Here is a 19,070-nt window from a genome sequence, read left to right on the forward strand (position 1 = left end):
TGCCCAAATCGCTTATTTTATAAATACTTTTGCAATATTGAAGATAGCAACTTGATATTTGGCATGCATGTGTATCTCATGGAGCTGCACATTTTGAGTGGTAAATGGTCAAGGTCAAGGTCATCCTTCAAGGTCAGCGGTCAAATATATGTGGCCCAAATCGCTTATTTTATGAATACTTTTGCAATATTGAAGATAGCAACTTGATATTTTGCATGCATGTGTATCTCATGGAGCAGCACATTTTGAGTGGTGAAAGCTCAAGGTCATCCTTCACAAGGTCAAGGTCATCCTTCACAAGGTCAAGGTCATATATAGGGGGACATTGTGTTTCACAAACACATCTTGTTTTATGTTATTTTACATTAACTTTTTCATTTCTACACCGATTTACTTCTAATTGATACTGAACATCTCTTATGACAATACAGTCAATCTCAACTATGCATGGCCCCATTACCAACCCTGGGGCGCCCCGCCCACATAGACCACGCCCACCCAAAATTGCCTTTGAATATAATTTCTTCATTTCTACACCGATTCACTTCAAATTGATACTGAACCTCTCTTATAACAATATGGTCAATCTCAACTATGCATGGTCCCATTACCAACCTTGGGGCGCTCCGCCCACATAGGCCACACCCACCCAATATTGCCTTTTACTATAACTTCTTCATTTCTACACCGATTCACTTCTTATTGATACTGAACTTCTCTTATGACAATACGGTCAATCTCAACTATGCATGGCCCCATTACCAACCCTGGGGCGCCCGCCCACATAGACCACGCCCATCCAAAATTGCCTTTTACTATAATTTTGTCATTTCTACACCGATTCACTTCAAATTGTTACTGAACCTCTCTTATGACAATACTGTCAATCTCAACTATGCATGGCCCCATTACTAACCCTAGGGCACCCCGTCCACATAGGCCATACCCATCCAAAATTGCCTTTTACTATAACTTCTTCATTTCTACACCGATTCACTTCTAATTGATACTGAACTTCTCTTATGACAATACGGTCAATCTTAACTATGAATGGTCCCATTACCAACCCTGGGGCGCCCTGCCCACATAGGCCACACCCACCCTAAATTGCCTTTAACTATGATTTCTTCATTTCTACACTGATTCATGTTTAATTGATACTGAACTTCTCTGATGACAATACGGTCAATCTCAACTATGCATGGTTCCATTACCAACCCTGGGGCGCCCCGCCCACTTAGGCCACACCCACCCAAAATTGCCTTTTACTATTACTTCCACATTTCTACACCGATTCACTTCTAATTGATACTGAACTTCTCTTATGACAATACGGTCAATCTCAACTATGCATGGCCCCATTACCAACCCTGGGGCGCCCCTTGGGTCAAACATGCGGCGTGGGGATACGCGTTGGCCTCTGCCGCGCTATTTCTAGTTATTTTAAGAAGGATTTTTAATTTTCAAGTCTTCAAACTTGTCTTTCTTGTGTTTATTGATTGCCTTTGTAGTTGTCATTCTCCCTAGAACATGGGTGAAGACAGACAGACAAGTGCAGTTGCATAAATTTTGTTCATTCTCTTAAGTCAAGTATGTTTTTTTCAGGATCTCAGGTTCTTCTCCAAGTGTGCCTACATCTTGATATGGGGGAAGCTACACTTGTGTAAATATGTTGGCGTTTGGTTACTTGGGGTAAGTGAACACTAAATGCAATGTCATCTTAATGGAATATTCATGATTATGATTTGTGAACAAAAATCCAGTTTACAGTGTGTGTTTTTTTTTCAATCAAATCTGGATCTGATAGCGGACCCCTTTCCTAATGGACAACAGTTTATATTTTTCCAAAATAAGATCTGCAAATTCCCAATTGAAGGTTTCATTAAAAATAATGAAACACCAAAAAGACTCAACATTTAATTTTACTCAATTTTAAAGCAGTTGTTAGCAAGAAATTAACAATACTAATTTCCCAATTTAAGTCAGATCGACTTGATTTTTGCTAATGCAAATGGACCCGGCTCCATTTCAAAAATTGTGAAAAAAAGATTAGTTTACATTGAAAGCAGTTTCCCTCATGTGAATCTTGTTTACCAGTTTACAAAGAACAAATGATTGGAACAGTTTGTGGTCTCACGGGAATGCCTTTGGGCTGTATGAAACATGCTCATTGATAATGCTTGTTGTCATTTGGATATGGTAGCTGCATTTTGATGGGTCTCAAGAAAATGAATTTTATAGAGGATATTTGTTGGCTTTGGTGGAATATTGATTTTAATTCACAAGTGATCATGGAAAATTATCTTTACACGATTGGCAAAATCACTAATGAAAAAATGTTTTTTCTATGATCATGAGTGAATTAAAATCAATATTCCACAAAATCCAACAAAATATTCTGTTTTGCCATTCCAGACAATAAAATTCCCGATTGTGCGCCCTGAAATGTTATTTCATGTATGTTCAAGAAAAGTGTATCCATATGTTTTTTATAAACATTAAATGCAGAGTAGTTTCCCTTGGTAACATTTGGAAACAAAACAAGCGTCTGAAAAAAGTGTAAAGAATATATGTGTAATCATGTAAACTGGTGCTTATTAACATATGGTGGTGGAAAAGCTACATTCGACGACACGAGTTTTCTTGACGGTTCAAATATACTGTTGCAGAAGATATAGAGATAACAGATAACAGATTTGGGGGGGGGGGGGGTCACAATGGGGACACCATAGATTCCTAAAAATAGTTCTGGTCAAACAATGAAAATTATTGATAATTTTCACTGTCTTTTTTCATGTTTGATGCAGTGGTATATCAGTTGTAATGCATGGATATTTCTCTATAAACCATCAGAAAGCATAAAATAAATAATAAATAATTGAACCCCGCCCTGGGAAAACTGTGTTTAATGCATATGTATTAAGTGTCTCCCCTGATAAGGGTCCACGCTGTCAGCTTAGACTGAATTTTAGAGGTGGCTAGCTTAACAAAAAATAAAATCATAAAGTGGAAATTGTTGTTCCTGATTAGCCTGTGTGGACTGCACAGGCTAATATAGGACTATTCTTTATACCCACACAATAAGCCATGTTTTCCCAGAATGCGGCTCAATTCTAAATAAAATATAACTTTAATTCCAAACTCAAACATCATCACTGAAGTTTGTTGACTGCAGGAGGGTAGTTATATATTGACGGGTCTCACACACAATGGTAAAGACATGAATGGTAACATGTCAAAGTTTGTTGACTGCAGGAGGGTAGTTGTATATTGACGGGTCTCACACACAATGGTAAAGACATGAATGGTAACATGTCAAAGTTTGTTGACTGCAGGAGGGTATTTGTATGTTGACGGGTCTCACATACAATGGTAAAGACATGAATGTTAACATGTCAAAGTTTGTTGACTGCAGGAGAGTAATTGTATATTGACGGGTCTCACATACAATGGTAAAGACATGAATGGTAACATGTCAAAGTTTGTTGACTGCAGGAGGGTAGTTGTATATTGACGGGTCTCACATACAATGGTAAAGACGTGAATGGTAACATGCTGTGGGACGGGTGCTCCAACACAAAACTGTATGTCCTCGAATCAGCATCCACATTTAAAGAGGTGATTGTGGGTTTCAACGTGTGCACAAATACATGGATGGCTCGGTAAGTAGGGAACAGTTACAAAGTTTAATGATTTGAGAGTTAATAAAATTAATGTGGAGTTAAGTCTTGAAGAGGGTATTTTATAACTGTTGATGTTTTGTTATTGTTTGTGTTGGTTTTTTTATCAAAGAAAGGTTGTAAACCATGAATTTGCATTAGTTCACTGCCAAACTGCTGTAACTATCAGTAAATCATTGATCAGACAAAAATTGTCAGATGTATTTTCAGACTAAAAATAAAAAACTTACTAGTACCTTATCAAAAAAAAGAAGTTTATATTAATACTTGAACTCAATTGAATACATGTATATTTCAGCCTGTTTTACACTCAGAACCTATCAATAAAAACATGTACTGAACCAGGCAAAGAAACAACAATGTAGCCATTTTCTTGCCTCAGAAGTTTGTTTCTTGTTTCAGGTACATTTTCAAAAGATTAAAGTTCCTGGGCAGTGTACAGGCATCACAGTCAGTAACACTTCTGTACCTGGCCATATGGCACGGTCTTCACTCGGGATACTATATGAACTTCTTCCTGGAGTTCATTATGGTGAATGGAGAGACACAGGTATATCCCATTCTCCTGAATTATTAACCCTCTTAGGAGCATCTTAAGAGTATTTAAGAGTTTTAAGATCACGCTGTTTTAGCAAAGTATTTAACAGTTTTTCATGCACTACGGAGATACTCTGGTTGGTTATCAGTTCATACATGTATTATTTAAGTCCGTTAGGGTAAATTAGGTCAATGTTTGAAGTTCACTACACTTTTCTGTTTATTTGTGATACACTCTTACAATAAATGCTTTTCACTCTTTACCATGCTTAACTATTCGTTAACTGGTAAAACACAAAATGCAAACTCCAGTTCAGGTCTATACACTATGTTTTGCTTCTTGCATTGCAAACTCACTTTTTAAGATGAATACTTTGTTATGTTTCTCACCTTAAATTCAGGCCTTTCAATTAAACTGTGCACAAAGTAGACATAGTTTTACCCTGTCAAAGTAATGTTATCTCATATACAGAGTATTTCGAGATTCATGTCACCATTTCAGTTATCGAGTGTTTTGAGATTATTGCCGGCCACCTCTAAAATTCTTTCACTGCCGGTGTTGTCTCCCCTGGTCTGGCTGGTGAAGAAGATATGCATGCAGTTCTTTCTCAGCTATGCACTTGTCAGCTTTGTGCATCTTAAATGGCATCGGTATAGCCAGGTAAGGGAGGATAATTCTGTTAGGCAAAGTCAATTACACTCCACCCGTAACAAAGGAAAGTGGTGTATATTGGAATCACAAGCAACTTCTTTCTCTCTGTCTAGTGTCTGACCCTAATATATTAACCTGAAATGACATATTTTGTTTAATATCACTCATTCTTTCAACAATTATTTGGAACATGACCAAATCAGAATGTGAAAATACTAGGGATGGCATCGAATACCTATATCAGTATTTTAATATTTGCAAATCCATTCAATCCAATATTCGAATATTCGCATACAAATGCTGGATTTATTTAACTTCTATTACCCAGTTTCGTATTCAGTAGGGATATTAAATATAAATTGACACAGAAATACAATTGAATATACAATGGTTGTGTTGAGAAATAGAAAGAAAATGTAGCTTAATTGTAAAAACAAACTTTGAAAAAGCCTATTTAGGGGAATGATATCAAAAAGAGTTGAACTTGTTCTGTGTTAACTTTTTTTGTTTTGTAAGTTCTATCCGTTTGCTAAATACAAGGCTGTTTATTAACGTTGAAATTGAACAGTTGTATCGCTGTCGGCTAATACTATGACCGATACTGCAATCGGGCACAAATAGAAGTAACGATAGCATGTACGTTAATATTAAGCAACATATCAATATGGCATGCAATGTAAACCAAATATTCAAGAACAGATAAAAGGAAAAACATCATGTCATATAATTTTATTTTTTATTTGAAATTTTAAAATAACGATATAATGTACGTTGCATTGCGCAATTTGAGTAATTCACACATTTTAATGGCTGTTCATACTGTGATCACATAAACTAAATTATTATTCGCCAGTCAATTGAAGCCGTTAATTGGCACCCCATTGACAAACAACAGTTCGGGGCCTTTCTTAGAGTGTGTATATTGCGTTGCGCAATCAATGCTGATACGGGCCGCGTTAACAGTTTGACATGAAGCATGTCACATCAAACATGTTAATCCCTAATGATTTCGGGTGCCAATTAGTAAGCCATTAAATATAAGGGCAATTACGTTTGATTTTTATGTCCCCCACTATAGTAGTGGGGGACATATTGTTTTTGCCCTGTCTGTCTGTTGGTCTGTCTGTCTGTTTGCGCCAACTTTAACATTTTGCAATAACTTTTGCTATATTGAAGATAGCAACTTCATATTTGGCATGCATGTGTATCTCATGAAGATGCTCATTTTGAGTGGTGAAAGGTCAAGGTCAAGGTCATCCTTCAAGGTCAGAGGTCAAATATATGTGGCCAAAATCGCTCATTTTATGAATACTTTTGCAATATTGAAGATAGCAACTTGATATTTGGCATGCATGTGTATCTCATGGAGATGCACATTTTGAGTGGTGAAAGGTCAAGGTCATCCTTCAAGGTCAGAGGTCAATTATATGTGGCCAAAATCGCTCATTTTATGAATACTTTTGCAATATTGAAGATAGCAACTTGATATTTGGCATGCATGTGCATCTCATGGAGCTGCTCATTTTGAGTGGTGAAAGGTCAAGGTCATCCTTCAAGGTCAGAGGTCAAATATATGTGGCCCAAATCGCTTATTTTATGAATACTTTTGCAATATTGAAGATAGCAACTTGATATTTGGCATGCATGTGTATCTCATGGAGATGCACATTTTGAGTGGTGAAAGGTCGAGGTCAAGGTCATCCTTCACAAGGTCAAGGTCATCCTACAATATCAAACATCATATAGGGGGACATTGTGTTTCACAAACACATCTTGTTTTTTTATAAAATTGCGAATATGCGAATATCAATTATGTTATTCGAATACTGACCATTCAATGGAATATTCAAATAATTTTGCCATCCCTAGAAAATACTTGATTTACCCTAACTAATATGTTTTTTTTAACACCAAAATGTTGCCTTCAAAGCTTTGATGATTGCATAGATGATGTCTTTGAACACTTCACCACTCTCCAATCACCTGAACTCATTTTCAGCATTTTATTGACCTACGTTAAAACTTAGACTAATTCAGAAGGTTTAATTATTGGTTTACCTCAAATGAAGTGTTTTAACTTTATATTAATACCGCTTGCTACAAAACTTTGATACTTGAATGAATCCTATCTATGAACACTTACAACCCACGCACATCACTTGACCTCATATTGACCTACTATTCAAATTATATTTAACATTCATTTCAACTTTCATTGGTATTTTAAGATAATTAATCACTCGGTCTTCGACTACATCTGCCTAAGACACAGAAGGACCTCATAAACTTTAAAATACATTACAAGTTGTTATGTTGTTTCAAAATCAACACTGAATGTCTAACTGAATGGATTTATAACTGTAATCTGACATTTCGATTGTTTGTTTTTGTCTTTGCCTATTTTCTAGTTGTGTGTTATGTGCATGAATTAAAAGATTTCAAAATATTCACAAAACAACAAACAATTATCAGCAGAGCAACAGCGCACGTAGGCATGCAATACCTGCAGTAAAAATATGCAGACAACAAATGGCGTAATTGCCATAAGTGTGTGGTTTTGTGACAGTTTTTTGTGCGTGTCAACTTCCACACCCATCGGTCCCTAGGTTTAAACTTCACTGATCAAATCATTGCAAGTTACTTAGATAGAATACTGATGATGGCAACCAGGTATTATTCTCGTGGAAATTTTGCATTGCATGAATACTATGGTAAAATCATTTATTTGACTCGTAAAGTGTTTTAACAAATTTAAATTGAATCCATTACACATAGCTAAAATGTTTTGTTAAATTCTAAAATAAGCATAATTTAATTTGATCCGTACCATGCTTCTGAATTTAAATTTTACCGCAAAAAAAAAAATATTATAGCTTCAAATAAACAGTTCATGTATTTGTTCTGAGCCTTTTGTCTAAAAAAAAGGGGGCAAGAACTATGCAGACATGTACAACGTGACATGAAAAGTGTGGGTGTATTTATTGTATAAATACCCGAACAGCAAGTCAGAGGATGTATGTGTGCTGAGTTGGAAGTCCCGATTGGACTTTATTTCATTAAATCTTTAAGTACTCTCATGTGCCAAAAATTATTTTTTGCTTAAGAAAAAAGGCGAATGTTTTTGTTTGAAATTCTTTAGAACTTTTATTCTCAATATTTACCAGAGTTTGCTTTGAAAATGGAAACTACAGTATTATCGGGTAATGATATGCGATGGGAAAAGAAGCACAGGCGCTCAGCATTAGTTATTAACCATTCCACTCTGCTACCCCCCTCTCAAAATCTTAAAAAATGTCAATTTGTTATACAAAATATCAAAACAAACAAGAAATATCTTTAAAAAAGATATACGGCGTTGATTGTGGTCGATGTTTATGAACGATCAAAAGTTATCTCTATGAGATAAAAAGTAGCGGATGCCTTTTTTCTGCGCAGTTCTTAGCTACATCACAAGCAAATCAATTACGGGGTGTTGCGCCAGATTTCGTGGCTTATTTTGCTTTATGTGATATTTTTACTCAGATGTCTATATTTACAGAATAGAAAAACACAAGAAACATGAAAATAAACGAGTGCATATAGGTCAGCCGGCAATACTCGAATCTTATTTAATTGCATAATTATAGTATAGTGAATTATTGTGCTCATGCTTAATAAACTGGTCAAAATGGATAAATATTTCTAATTAATTTTATCGAAATTGGTCCTTATCATGCAAATGTTGAAAACATATTAAAAATCGATGATTGGCATACCACAATAATATTGCCGAATATCTTTATTTAGTATCTTTCTGATCAAAACAGACTTCAAGTGCACAAAGTTTACGAGACGGCGTTTATATAAAGATTTTTGCAACTGACCGCAAACTGACCTTGATACCTTGCGGATTGGAATGCAATGCATTAAAGTTAGGTAACAATTCTGCTGCTGAAACGACGGCTTGTTTACGCCAACTGTACTCGACCAAGGCAACAGCTGTGCCTAAAATATTGATAAAGCGACTAAGCGAACTATTTACTCCATCAGACAAAAATAGCATAGATTCCAATTTTGTCCTTCAATGAAAAGGTCGCAACCCCTTCTGCGAACTCCGGTGATGAACTGTATATAAACTCTGACTTTCGCGGGTTGAAATGCAATGCAAGTAAGTACTAAATATGAGAATATAGCCTTTAGTATAAACGCTTTTGCGCTGGTAATTCTCTGAAAATAAAAGGTGAACGCACAAACTGTATTTATGTCGAAAAATGATTGTAAAACTGTTCTATCTATTGAGCCTTTTCATTAGAGATAAAATTGTTTCATGCAGTAAAACAGTGTTACAAAGACGCGGATATGTTTCCAATGTTCTGGTGTTATACTCAAATCAGCCAATGGAATAAATGAAGTGTATTCATTCGTACCTAGCCGCGGGAAATTTTATTTGCATATTATTGGATACTTACAAAGGTCAAGTCAGGGTGAAAAGCTGGCTTAATACAGCTTACGCCGAAAAAAGTTAGTCGAAAAAACAAAAAATAAAATATTTTTTACCAAAAAATTTTTTTTTGACTAACTTTTGCTTAGTTTTGATATTTTGTATAATGAAAGGACAATGTGAAGGGTTTGGGGAGAGGGTAGCAGCTGGGTTGAGAGGGGTAGCAGAGGGAGGGGGTATAAAATAATGCCGCGTGCCTGTGAAAAGAAATAAGTATGTAGTAATCGATAGAGTCGGGTTGATACAGACGCGTTGGGGAAGCAATCAGGTCGGGATAACGTGTATCTATGAGTGAATGAAATTGATAAAACAATAAAGCAATTGTCATTATCCATGACTTTATAGCATTTTTCTTGAAGAGTCACCAGGCACCAAAAAACATCATAATTAAATGTAAAAATATTTTTATTTTTTACAGAGGGGACTGCCCCCCACCCCAACCCCTCAAATGTTTCCTGTGGAAAGCAATGATTATTAGATACTCCAAGTTGTAGACCCACTGTCTTTCCTGTTCCTAGTAAGCTAGTAAGCATATTTAACACACTGGACTCGTTCACTCCTACAGGTCTACTCATCCATCTCGTACGTCGGCCATGTTGTGTTCTTGGTGCTGCCGCTGTTCTGCGTGATGGTGAAATCCTCGCTCAAGACCCCTGGGAAATCCAGCATCAACGGTGTACCTACACAGTAAGAAAACTAGCAGTTCAAACCAACCTGGTTAAGCGAAAACTGAGTGTCGTCCCAGATTAGCCGGTGCAGTCCGCATAGGCTACTTTGGGACAACACTTTCTCATCATTTTTTAGTTAGAAGACATTTCCATAAAAACAACATAGTGTCACATCTGTTGCGTATGATCATGGCTTCTGTGTCACACCTGTCCTTTATGATCAAGGTGTCTGTGTCACACCTTTCCTACCTTTAAGTCAGTCTCGAGATGTCCATGCTGTAATAATACCAAAAATAGCTTTTTCTCCGTTTTTTTATAGTCTAGTATTTCATCTGTTCTGTACAAAAATTAACAGTTTTGTCTTTTTTGCTCACCTTTTGAACACTTGATCTATGTAAAACTTAGATTATTTTTTTTACAATCTTCATGAAACTGGTTCAGAACAATTTTGCTTAAATTATATCTAGGTGAAGTACACAAATGGTTTGATTCCAGTTTAAAACTTGGCTGCCAGTGTGTTGAGAAGTTGTACTAATATGGCTGTAGTGACTCATTGTAAACAATCTAGAATTCAATTGTTTGCCCAATCAAAATGAAACTTGCTTCGAACATTTGTTCTTATGATATCTGTGCCAAGTTTGATAAAGATTCTGGTCCATTGAAAAACAGGCCTAATGAACACTCTTCACGTCACATTTTTGCCCAATGATAATGAAACTTGCTCAACACATTGGTTCCAATGATATTTTATCGGAATAACTTTTGTTCAAATGAATAAGAGCTCATGGGGGTAGGGTAGCTGTTTTCTGTATATGACTGAAATGAAACATTACCATCTCAGAACATTTAAATTACTTTTGGTCTTAGACCAGCACCTTAGTGCTCCTCTTTTTGTTATTTGAAATTGAATTGGTAAAAACACTGCACGTTGTTAAATATATTCAACAAATTGAGAGTTAAACTTTACATTAAAAACTCTATGATTCTGTCCGTAGTGCATGATGTTTCTCAACACAAATAATTGTTATTTTTATTGAGACGAAATAAGTAAAATCTGTAAGTAAAATCTTTGATTTTCAAATATTTTCAGAAAATCTAAAGAAGAGAGTAAGAAGAGTAAGTAGGACCTGGAGACGGATAAAACAGAGAGCAGAGACACGTCCATGTTCCACTGAGCAACTTAATGGTTGTGCGTATAAGGTCACCCAAGATTAGCCTGTGCAACACATAATGGACAATCAGCGAAAAACACGCGTTTATGGTATTTTTCGTTTGAAGGAATCTTGTATGCTGGAAAGACTGCACAGGATAATCTGGAAAGACACTTTACACACATGCATAAAGCCCTGTTTTCTGGGGACGAGGATCACTTATTCTCTAGATTTGTCTCTGGGATTGCTCTTACATTCCAAGTGAGCCTTGCTCAGGGAAAATGGGGCTTAATTCAATGTGGTCCATGATACGCCTGTACGGACTGCACAGACTAATCTGGGACGACACTTTACGGACATTCATTAAGACCTGTATTCCCATAGCATGGATCAAATTGATCCTAGTGTTTAAGGTGCTTATCCATATAGATCTGTAAAGTTTACAGATTGTGTTCATTGTTTGCATAATTATGGTTTATGAATTAGATGATTTTATTTTTGCAATAACAAAGTTGCTTTTTATGTTGTTGCTATATTCCCATTTTCACCACCGCATGGTAGTGTGATTCAATTTAATTATTTACAATGTTTGCGATCTGTTCTTTATTGCATTTGTTGTTTGCATTGATGATTCCATGAGCGAGATTCGATTGAAAGTCCATGGTGTAATGTCATTATTTAGAGAGTACAATCATTACATGTACATATAGTGATTGTGGGGTGCTATGAGGTCAGTTTAGAGAGTACAGTCATTACATGTACATATAGTGATTGTTGGATGCTATGAGGTCAGTTTAGAGAGTACAATCATTACATGTACATATAGTGATTGTGGGGTGCTATGAGGTCAGTTTAAAGAGTACAATCATTACACGTACATATAGTGATTGTTGGATGCTATGAGGTCAGTTTAGAGAGTACAATCATTACATGTACATATAGTAATTGTGGGGTGCTATGAGGTCAGTTTAGAGAGTACAATCATTACATGACCATATAGTGATTGTGGGGTGCTATGAGGTCAGTTTAGAGAGTACAATCATTACATGTACATATAGTGATTGTGGGGTGCTATGAGGTCAGTTTGTTAGAGAGTACAATCATTACATGACCATATAGTGATTGTGGGGTGCTATGAGGTCAGTTTAGAGAGTACAATCATTACATGTACATATAGTAATTGTGGGGTGCTATGAGGTCAGTTTAGAGAGTACAATCATTACATGACCATATAGTGATTGTGGGGTGCTATGAGGTCAGTTTAGAGAGTACAATCATTACATGTACATATAGTGATTGTGGGGTGCTATGAGGTCAGTTTGTTAGAGAGTACAATCATTACATGTACATATAGTGATTGTGGGGTGCTATGACCTCAGTTTGTTAGACTAACATGTCTGATATAATACGATTAAATTGAGGCAAGTTTTCATTTTAAACACTCAAATCTTCAATTCTACTGTAAATTACGTAGATATCTGTTTGTGTTGTGTATTAATTTCTTGTTTCTTGTTGATGTTACACAGTTTCGGTTAACAATATCAATTTTCTGGTGTTATCAATTATTAAGTAAATGTGCAAATCTTTTGTTGCATTTAAATCCATTTTCTTAATGTTCTTGAAAGGCCTTCTGGGTACAAAACTGATTACTGACAGATTTTTGTCATGTGAAAAAGCAAACTATGTAAATTATACAAAATATTTTTAATAATACCAGAATATAAAATTTGTTTGAGAAATAACTTCATGCGAAGTGTTGGTTATTGCCGTCATAACCAACGTTTGACATTCCGGTGCTTACTAATTTTACGACATAGGCTCCGGCCATGGTTTGTCGCTGATCGACCAACACTTATTTTCCTTCATTGTTTGTATAAAACATGTTGCAGGTTGTGGTAGATTAAATATTATAGATTTTGAAGTCAGGTCATAGGTATTTTAGATTGAACATACACATGCATGGAGCAATTCTTGCCAATTCTTGGGAATTGTAATTTGATTGGATTTTTGAAGTATGTTTTTTAGATACACATTTATTATAATGCAGGCCCCCAAGTGCTTATTGTAACACTTCCCATTCAAATTGTTTCTTTTATTTGCAAATGAATATCCAGTTATTGAAAAAAAACACGTTATAATTAATACGTAAATTTATATGTTTAATTAACACAGTGGATAGAGTTACATTTCCTTGTAACAGGTTACATTGTGATTGATAAAATAATAATGTTCATATCAATTCATTGTTCCATCTGAATGTTCATATCAATTCATTGTTCCATCTGAATGTTCATATCAATTCATTGTTCCATCTGAATGTTCATATCAATTCATTGTTCCATCTGAATGTTCATATCAATTCATTGTTCCATCTGAATGTTCATATCAATTCATTGTTCAATCTGAATGTTCATATCAATTCATTGTTCCATCTGAATGTTCATATCAATTCATTGTTCCATCTGAATATTCATATCAATTCATTGTTCCATCTAAATTGTTACTTCCTTATGACTTAAAATAAAAAGTTGTTGTGTTTTTAAAGTTTCTTTGTTATTATATCAGTGTTATGTGTGAACTTAAATCAATACTGCTAGTATAAAATAATATCATGCATATGGTGATTATACTAATTTTATTTTTGTCTAATTAAATTATATTTCTGAAATCGAACGTAATCAAGTGCACTGCTTAATACAATGGATACATAAACAAAACAACCACAAACAATAGTTAGTATTTAACTAAAATTGCATATTAAGTGCCACATTATCAGTCAACTTAACCCTTTACCTCTTATAAACGCATCCCTTATAAACGCATCCCTTATAATTGCATCCCTTATAAACGCATCCCTTATAAACGCATCCCTTATAATTGCATCCCATATAAACGCATCCCTTATAAACCCATCCCTTATAAACGCATCCCTTATAAACGCATCCCTTATAAACCCTTATAAACGCATCCCTTATAAACGCATCCCTTATAAACGCATCCCTTATAAACGCATGTTGATGTGTATGTAGTCCCTTACAAAATCTTCTTAAATTCACAATAATCTTTACACCCATTTCTAGAATCACGTTTTAAAGGCTTCATTTCAAAACCTTTAGATAACTGATGAGCATCAAACAGCATAAAATCTGAACAGGCTGCGAGTTACTGCACAGGCTTATTGGGGACGAGACTTTTTTGCCTAAACTTAATTTTTGCTAAAAAGAGACCTTCCTTTAATGAAAATTATCATGAAAGTGTTGACCCTGATTAGCCTGTGTGCACTGCACAGGCTAAACTGAGACAACACTTTATGCACATATTAAACCCCCTTTTTAAAGAGCAGGGCACATATTAACCCTAACCCACTAAGAAGCAAAGTGAAAATGGCTATGAAAAACAGCATAAAACCAGAACAGCCTGCGAGTAACTCACAGCCTTTTCAGGTGTTTGGCTGTTTGCTGCTCATCAGTATATAAGGGTGGAAAATGAAGCCTTTAAAACTTGAATTTAGTAAGAAAGGTCTTAAATTAAATCTAACTTTTTAAGGGACCACACATGTGTAAAAATACGTATCTAAGTGGTAAAGGGTTAATTGCAGCCGGGTTGTTTTAGGGTGTGAGACCATGGGGTTTGAGTTTTTATTGCAGTAATATTTAAGTGGGGACAATGGATCCAAATTGATTCACCTGTGTAATCAAAACTGGTTGAGGTGTTGGGAGTCCTTGGTTATTTATTGTGTGATTATTATTTTTGTTTCTTTAATATATGGATTTTATCTACCTCTATTATAGCAATACCTATCATATATTATTAAGCAAGTTGAACAATTGTTAAAGGAAATCATATTATATACTAACAAATTAACATGTAAACTAACAATTTGTTATGTATGGAGGCAAATAAAAGCTACATTACACAAAAAAGAAGTTTGTTGTATTAAACATAAACCCTAAAAAATTGAAACATTATTGGTATATTAATCTGAATGATGGAATGTGGGTATAAGGACCATATATCACTTTCTGCAATAATTTTAGAGTTATTGTAAATTTTTAGTCCAGAGGTAAACTTAAAGAGATAATCCACTTGAAACTCGCGGTTGGTAGATCTAATTGAGGGGATGTGCATTAAATACATTTGCTCCACAAAAACAGTGCTTAAAGGGGCCTTTTCACGTTTCAATTAATTGACAAAATTTAAAAAAAGTTGTTTCAGATTCACAAATTTTCGTTGTTGTTATTATATTTGTGAGGAAACAGTAATACTGAACAGTTACCAACAGTTACCATGCTCTAAAAAAGCCATTATATGCATCTTTTGATGATTTAAAAACCTGAAAATTATAATTATATTTTGTGAAACTACGAGGATTGCTTATATAAAGTATAAAATACATCTTTCATTGTATGAGCATGGATTGCAGAGTGGTCTAAATGGTAGACTTTTACTCCAGGACGCCAGGGGTCAGTGGTCCAAGTCCTGTTGAGGGTTGCTTTTTTTTTTAGCTCACCTGATTGCTTAGGTGAGCTTTTGTGACCGGTCTTTGTCCGTCGTCCGTCAGTCCGCCTGTCCGTCCGTTAACATTTGTTCGTAAACACACTAGAGGCCACATTTATTGGCTGATCTTCATGAAACTTGGTCAGAAGCTTTGTCCCAATGAAATCTTGATCGAGTTTGAAACTGGGTCATGCCGGGTCAAAAACTAGGTCACTAGGTCAAAAAAAAGAAAAAACTTGTAAACACTTTTGAAGTCACATTTAATTCCCAATCTTCATGTAACTTTGTCTAAATGTCTGTCTTAATGATATGTCGGACGAGTTCGAAAATGGTCCAGATCGGTGAAAAAACATGGCTGCCAGTGGGCAGGGCATTTTTCTCTATATGTATACATGTATATTGAAAACATGTGAACACTAGAAGTCTTATTTTTTGCCCAATTTTCATGAAATTTGGTCAGAACATTTGTTTCTTTGATACGAGAGTTTAGTTGGAAAATGGTTCCGGTCAGTTGAATAACATGGCTGCCAGGGGGGGGGGGGGGCAGTTTTCTTATATTTATAGTAAAAAAAAAGCTTGTGAACACTAGAAGTCACATTTTTTGCCCAATCATCATGAAACTTGGTGAAAAGATTGGTTTAATATATATCTCAGATGAGTTTGCAAATGGTCCCGATGGGTCAATAAACATGGCTGCCAGGGGGGTGGGGCAGTTTTCCTTATGTGACTTTATAGAGAAACCTTGTAATCGAACACTATAGAAGTCACATATTTTGCCTAATCATTGTGAAATTTAGTCAATACATTGGTTTTATTGATTTCTTATACAAGTTGAAAAATGGCTCAGATCGGTGAAACACACTTTTTAGCTCACCTGATTGCTCAGGTGAGGTTTTGGAATTGGTCTTTGTCCGCTGTCCGACCGTCCACATTTGGTTTGAAAACACTCTAGCATTCACATTTCTCAAGCATTCTTTATCAAAGTTGCTGAAAGATCTCAGTCAAGTTTGATGATGAGCAAAATCACATAATAAATGCCATAATTATTGCCCTTAGATTGTCCAAATTTTCATTATATCATACAAAATCCTTGTAAGCAAAGTTTGTTGTTTGGTAAGGGGGGTCAACTCAAAATATTGTTTCATTTCAAATCTTACAAAAACAAACACTCCCTACGCCAGAGTTTTGGTTCAATAATGATAAAACCTGACCAGGATGTTTGTCTGGTCAATATCTAGGTCAAGTTTGACATTAGGTAAAGATTGAATGAACCGACTACTCTCAAGTGAGCGAACTAGGGCCATCTTGGCCCTCTTGTCTTTTTAAAATTTTATTCTTGATTTTTTACTGGAGCTTTTTTGATCCAATGTTTACATTTATCAATCTAAAGCATTTAATGACAAACTTAAATGCATGCCAAAATGTGTGAAAAGGCCCCTTCAATGCATGCGTGTCTGTTGTTCAAGATTACCTTTGCAGTTCTCACTGGCTAATAGGGGGACAACACTTTCCGCTGTTATTGTATTTTTATGTTTAAAGGAAATTAGTCTGTTAGCCAAAATCCAGTTAAGGCAGAAAGTGTCCTTTTTGATAGACCTTATTAGTGGACTGCACAGGCTAATCTGGGACAATACTTTATGCACATGCATTCAATCCCATTTTCCCATAACTAGTTCTATAAACTTAGCAGCCTATGCCCACAGAAAAGACAATTTTTTGTGGGGTATATTTCACCCAGGCCAGTGACTGGTCTATGTGGTGTATATTTCACGGAGGACAGTGACTGGTCTATGTGGGGTATATTTCACGGAGGACAGTGACTGGTCTATGTGGGGTATATTTCACCCAGGACAGTGACTGGTCTATGTGGGGTATATTTCACCCAGGACAGTGACTGGTCTATGTGGGGTATATTTCACCCAGGACAGTGACTGGTCTATGTGGGGTATATTTCACCCAGGACAGTGACTGGTCTATGTGGGGTATATTTCACCCAGGACAGTGACTGGTCTATGTGGGGTATATTTCACCCAGGACAGTGACTGGTCTATGTGGGGTATATTTCACCCAGGACAGTGACTGGTCTATGTGGGGTATATTTCACCCAGGACAGTGACTGGTCTATGTGGGGTATATTTCACCCAGGACAGTGACTGGTCTATGTGGGGTATATTTCACCCAGGACAGTGACTGGTCTATGTGGGGTATATTTCACCCAGGACAGTGACTGGTCTATGTGGGGTATATTTCACCCAGGACAGTGACTGGTCTATGTGGGGTATGTTTCACCCTGGACAGTGACTGGTCTATGTGGGGTATGTTTCACCCAGGACAGTGACTGGTCTATGTGGGGTATGTTTCACCCAGGACAGTGACTGGTCTATGTGGGGTATGTTTCACCCAGGACAGTGACTGGTCTATGTGGGGTATATTTCACCCAGGACAGTGACTGGTCTATGTGGGGTATATTTCACCCAGGACAGTGACTGGTCTATGTGGGGTATATTTCACCCAGGACAGTGACTGGTCTATGTGGGTTATATTTCACCCAGGACAGTGACTGGTCTATGTGGGGTATATTTCACCCAGGACAGTGACTGGTCTATGTGGGGTATATTTCACCCAAGACAGTGACTGGTCTATTTAATCATATGTTGTTGGTTATTGCTTTAGTTTATTTTAATGAGTCGCGTTCTGAGAAAATTGGGCGTACTTCATGTGCGTAAAAAGTGTCGTCCCAGATTAGCCTGAGCAGACTGCACAGGCTAATCTGGGACGACACTTCACGCACATGAATTAGGCCCAGTTTTCTCAGAACACGACTCAAATGTTCACTTAAAAAATTTATATGCAATAATGTAAGATCATGTTTGACTTTTTATTTGTTGCGGTATTTTAAAAGATCCTAGACACTCTGTTTTATAGGGGAGCATTGCAGAGCATAGTTACTCTAGAAGTGATAAGCTTTAATTATTGTTTTGCCCCCCTTAAAAGAAAACAGGGGAAAAATGCAAATGCATAAAGTGTCCTCCGCACAGGCAAATCAGGGATGACACTTTCCGCCAAACTTGAATTTTGCAAGAACATTTGAACAAAAAATACCATAAAAGCGGAAAGTGTCATCCCTTTCAGCCTGTGCTGATTGAACATGCTTATCTGGAACACCACACATGCATTCAGCCCACTTTTCCGATAGGGAGGCTCTGGGAGTATATTTCTATGCACCAGTGTATTGGTGGTCTGTGTGTTTGAGGATAGGTATGGTCAATAGACCATTCATTCCCTCACCATATTAAGTGAGTGCAAATTATGTATCCAAGCTAGAAAAATCCCCGCCCATGATGGGCATTAAATTTGGGACCTCCAAATCAGGCAGACACTACCAGGTATCTATAAAAGCTGGCT

The 19,070-nt window shown here is 36.3% G+C and overlaps 3 protein-coding genes across 44 annotated transcripts in view; 2 read left to right on the forward strand and 1 right to left on the reverse strand.

Annotated features, from left to right (window-relative positions):
- The window catches only part of LOC127881982 (lysophospholipid acyltransferase 5-like), a 47,349-nt gene extending 35,884 nt beyond the window's left edge, over nucleotides 1-11,465 (forward strand). Inside the window, exons 8-13 of the mRNA XM_052430322.1 lie at nucleotides 1,606-1,692; nucleotides 3,496-3,662; nucleotides 4,083-4,230; nucleotides 4,720-4,878; nucleotides 9,915-10,036; nucleotides 11,108-11,465. Coding sequence (XP_052286282.1) covers nucleotides 1,606-1,692; nucleotides 3,496-3,662; nucleotides 4,083-4,230; nucleotides 4,720-4,878; nucleotides 9,915-10,036; nucleotides 11,108-11,141 — 717 coding nt within the window. The 3' untranslated portion in view covers nucleotides 11,142-11,465. The remainder of the gene's footprint in view (nucleotides 1-1,605; nucleotides 1,693-3,495; nucleotides 3,663-4,082; nucleotides 4,231-4,719; nucleotides 4,879-9,914; nucleotides 10,037-11,107) is intronic.
- Nucleotides 1-15,088, forward strand: part of LOC127881980 (lysophospholipid acyltransferase 5-like) — a 152,184-nt gene extending 137,096 nt beyond the window's left edge. For 8 of the 40 annotated variants that reach the window (XM_052430270.1, XM_052430277.1, XM_052430280.1 and 5 more), the window contains 3 exons: nucleotides 11,957-12,014; nucleotides 12,073-12,246; nucleotides 12,308-15,088. The gene's annotated coding sequence lies outside the window, so the exon portion shown is untranslated. Of the gene's footprint in view, nucleotides 1-11,898; nucleotides 12,015-12,072; nucleotides 12,255-12,307 lie in introns of all 40 variants that reach the window. The other 32 variants (XM_052430295.1, XM_052430303.1, XM_052430302.1 and 29 more) reach the window with 17 other exon arrangements.
- LOC127881984 (EF-hand domain-containing protein D2-like) overlaps nucleotides 1-19,070 on the reverse strand; it is a 188,951-nt gene that overhangs the window by 150,595 nt on the left and 19,286 nt on the right. The window lies entirely within an intron of this gene.

The sequence above is a fragment of the Dreissena polymorpha genome, chromosome 5 (genome assembly GCF_020536995.1).
Source record: "Dreissena polymorpha isolate Duluth1 chromosome 5, UMN_Dpol_1.0, whole genome shotgun sequence".
Lineage (NCBI taxonomy): Eukaryota > Metazoa > Mollusca > Bivalvia > Myida > Dreissenidae > Dreissena > Dreissena polymorpha.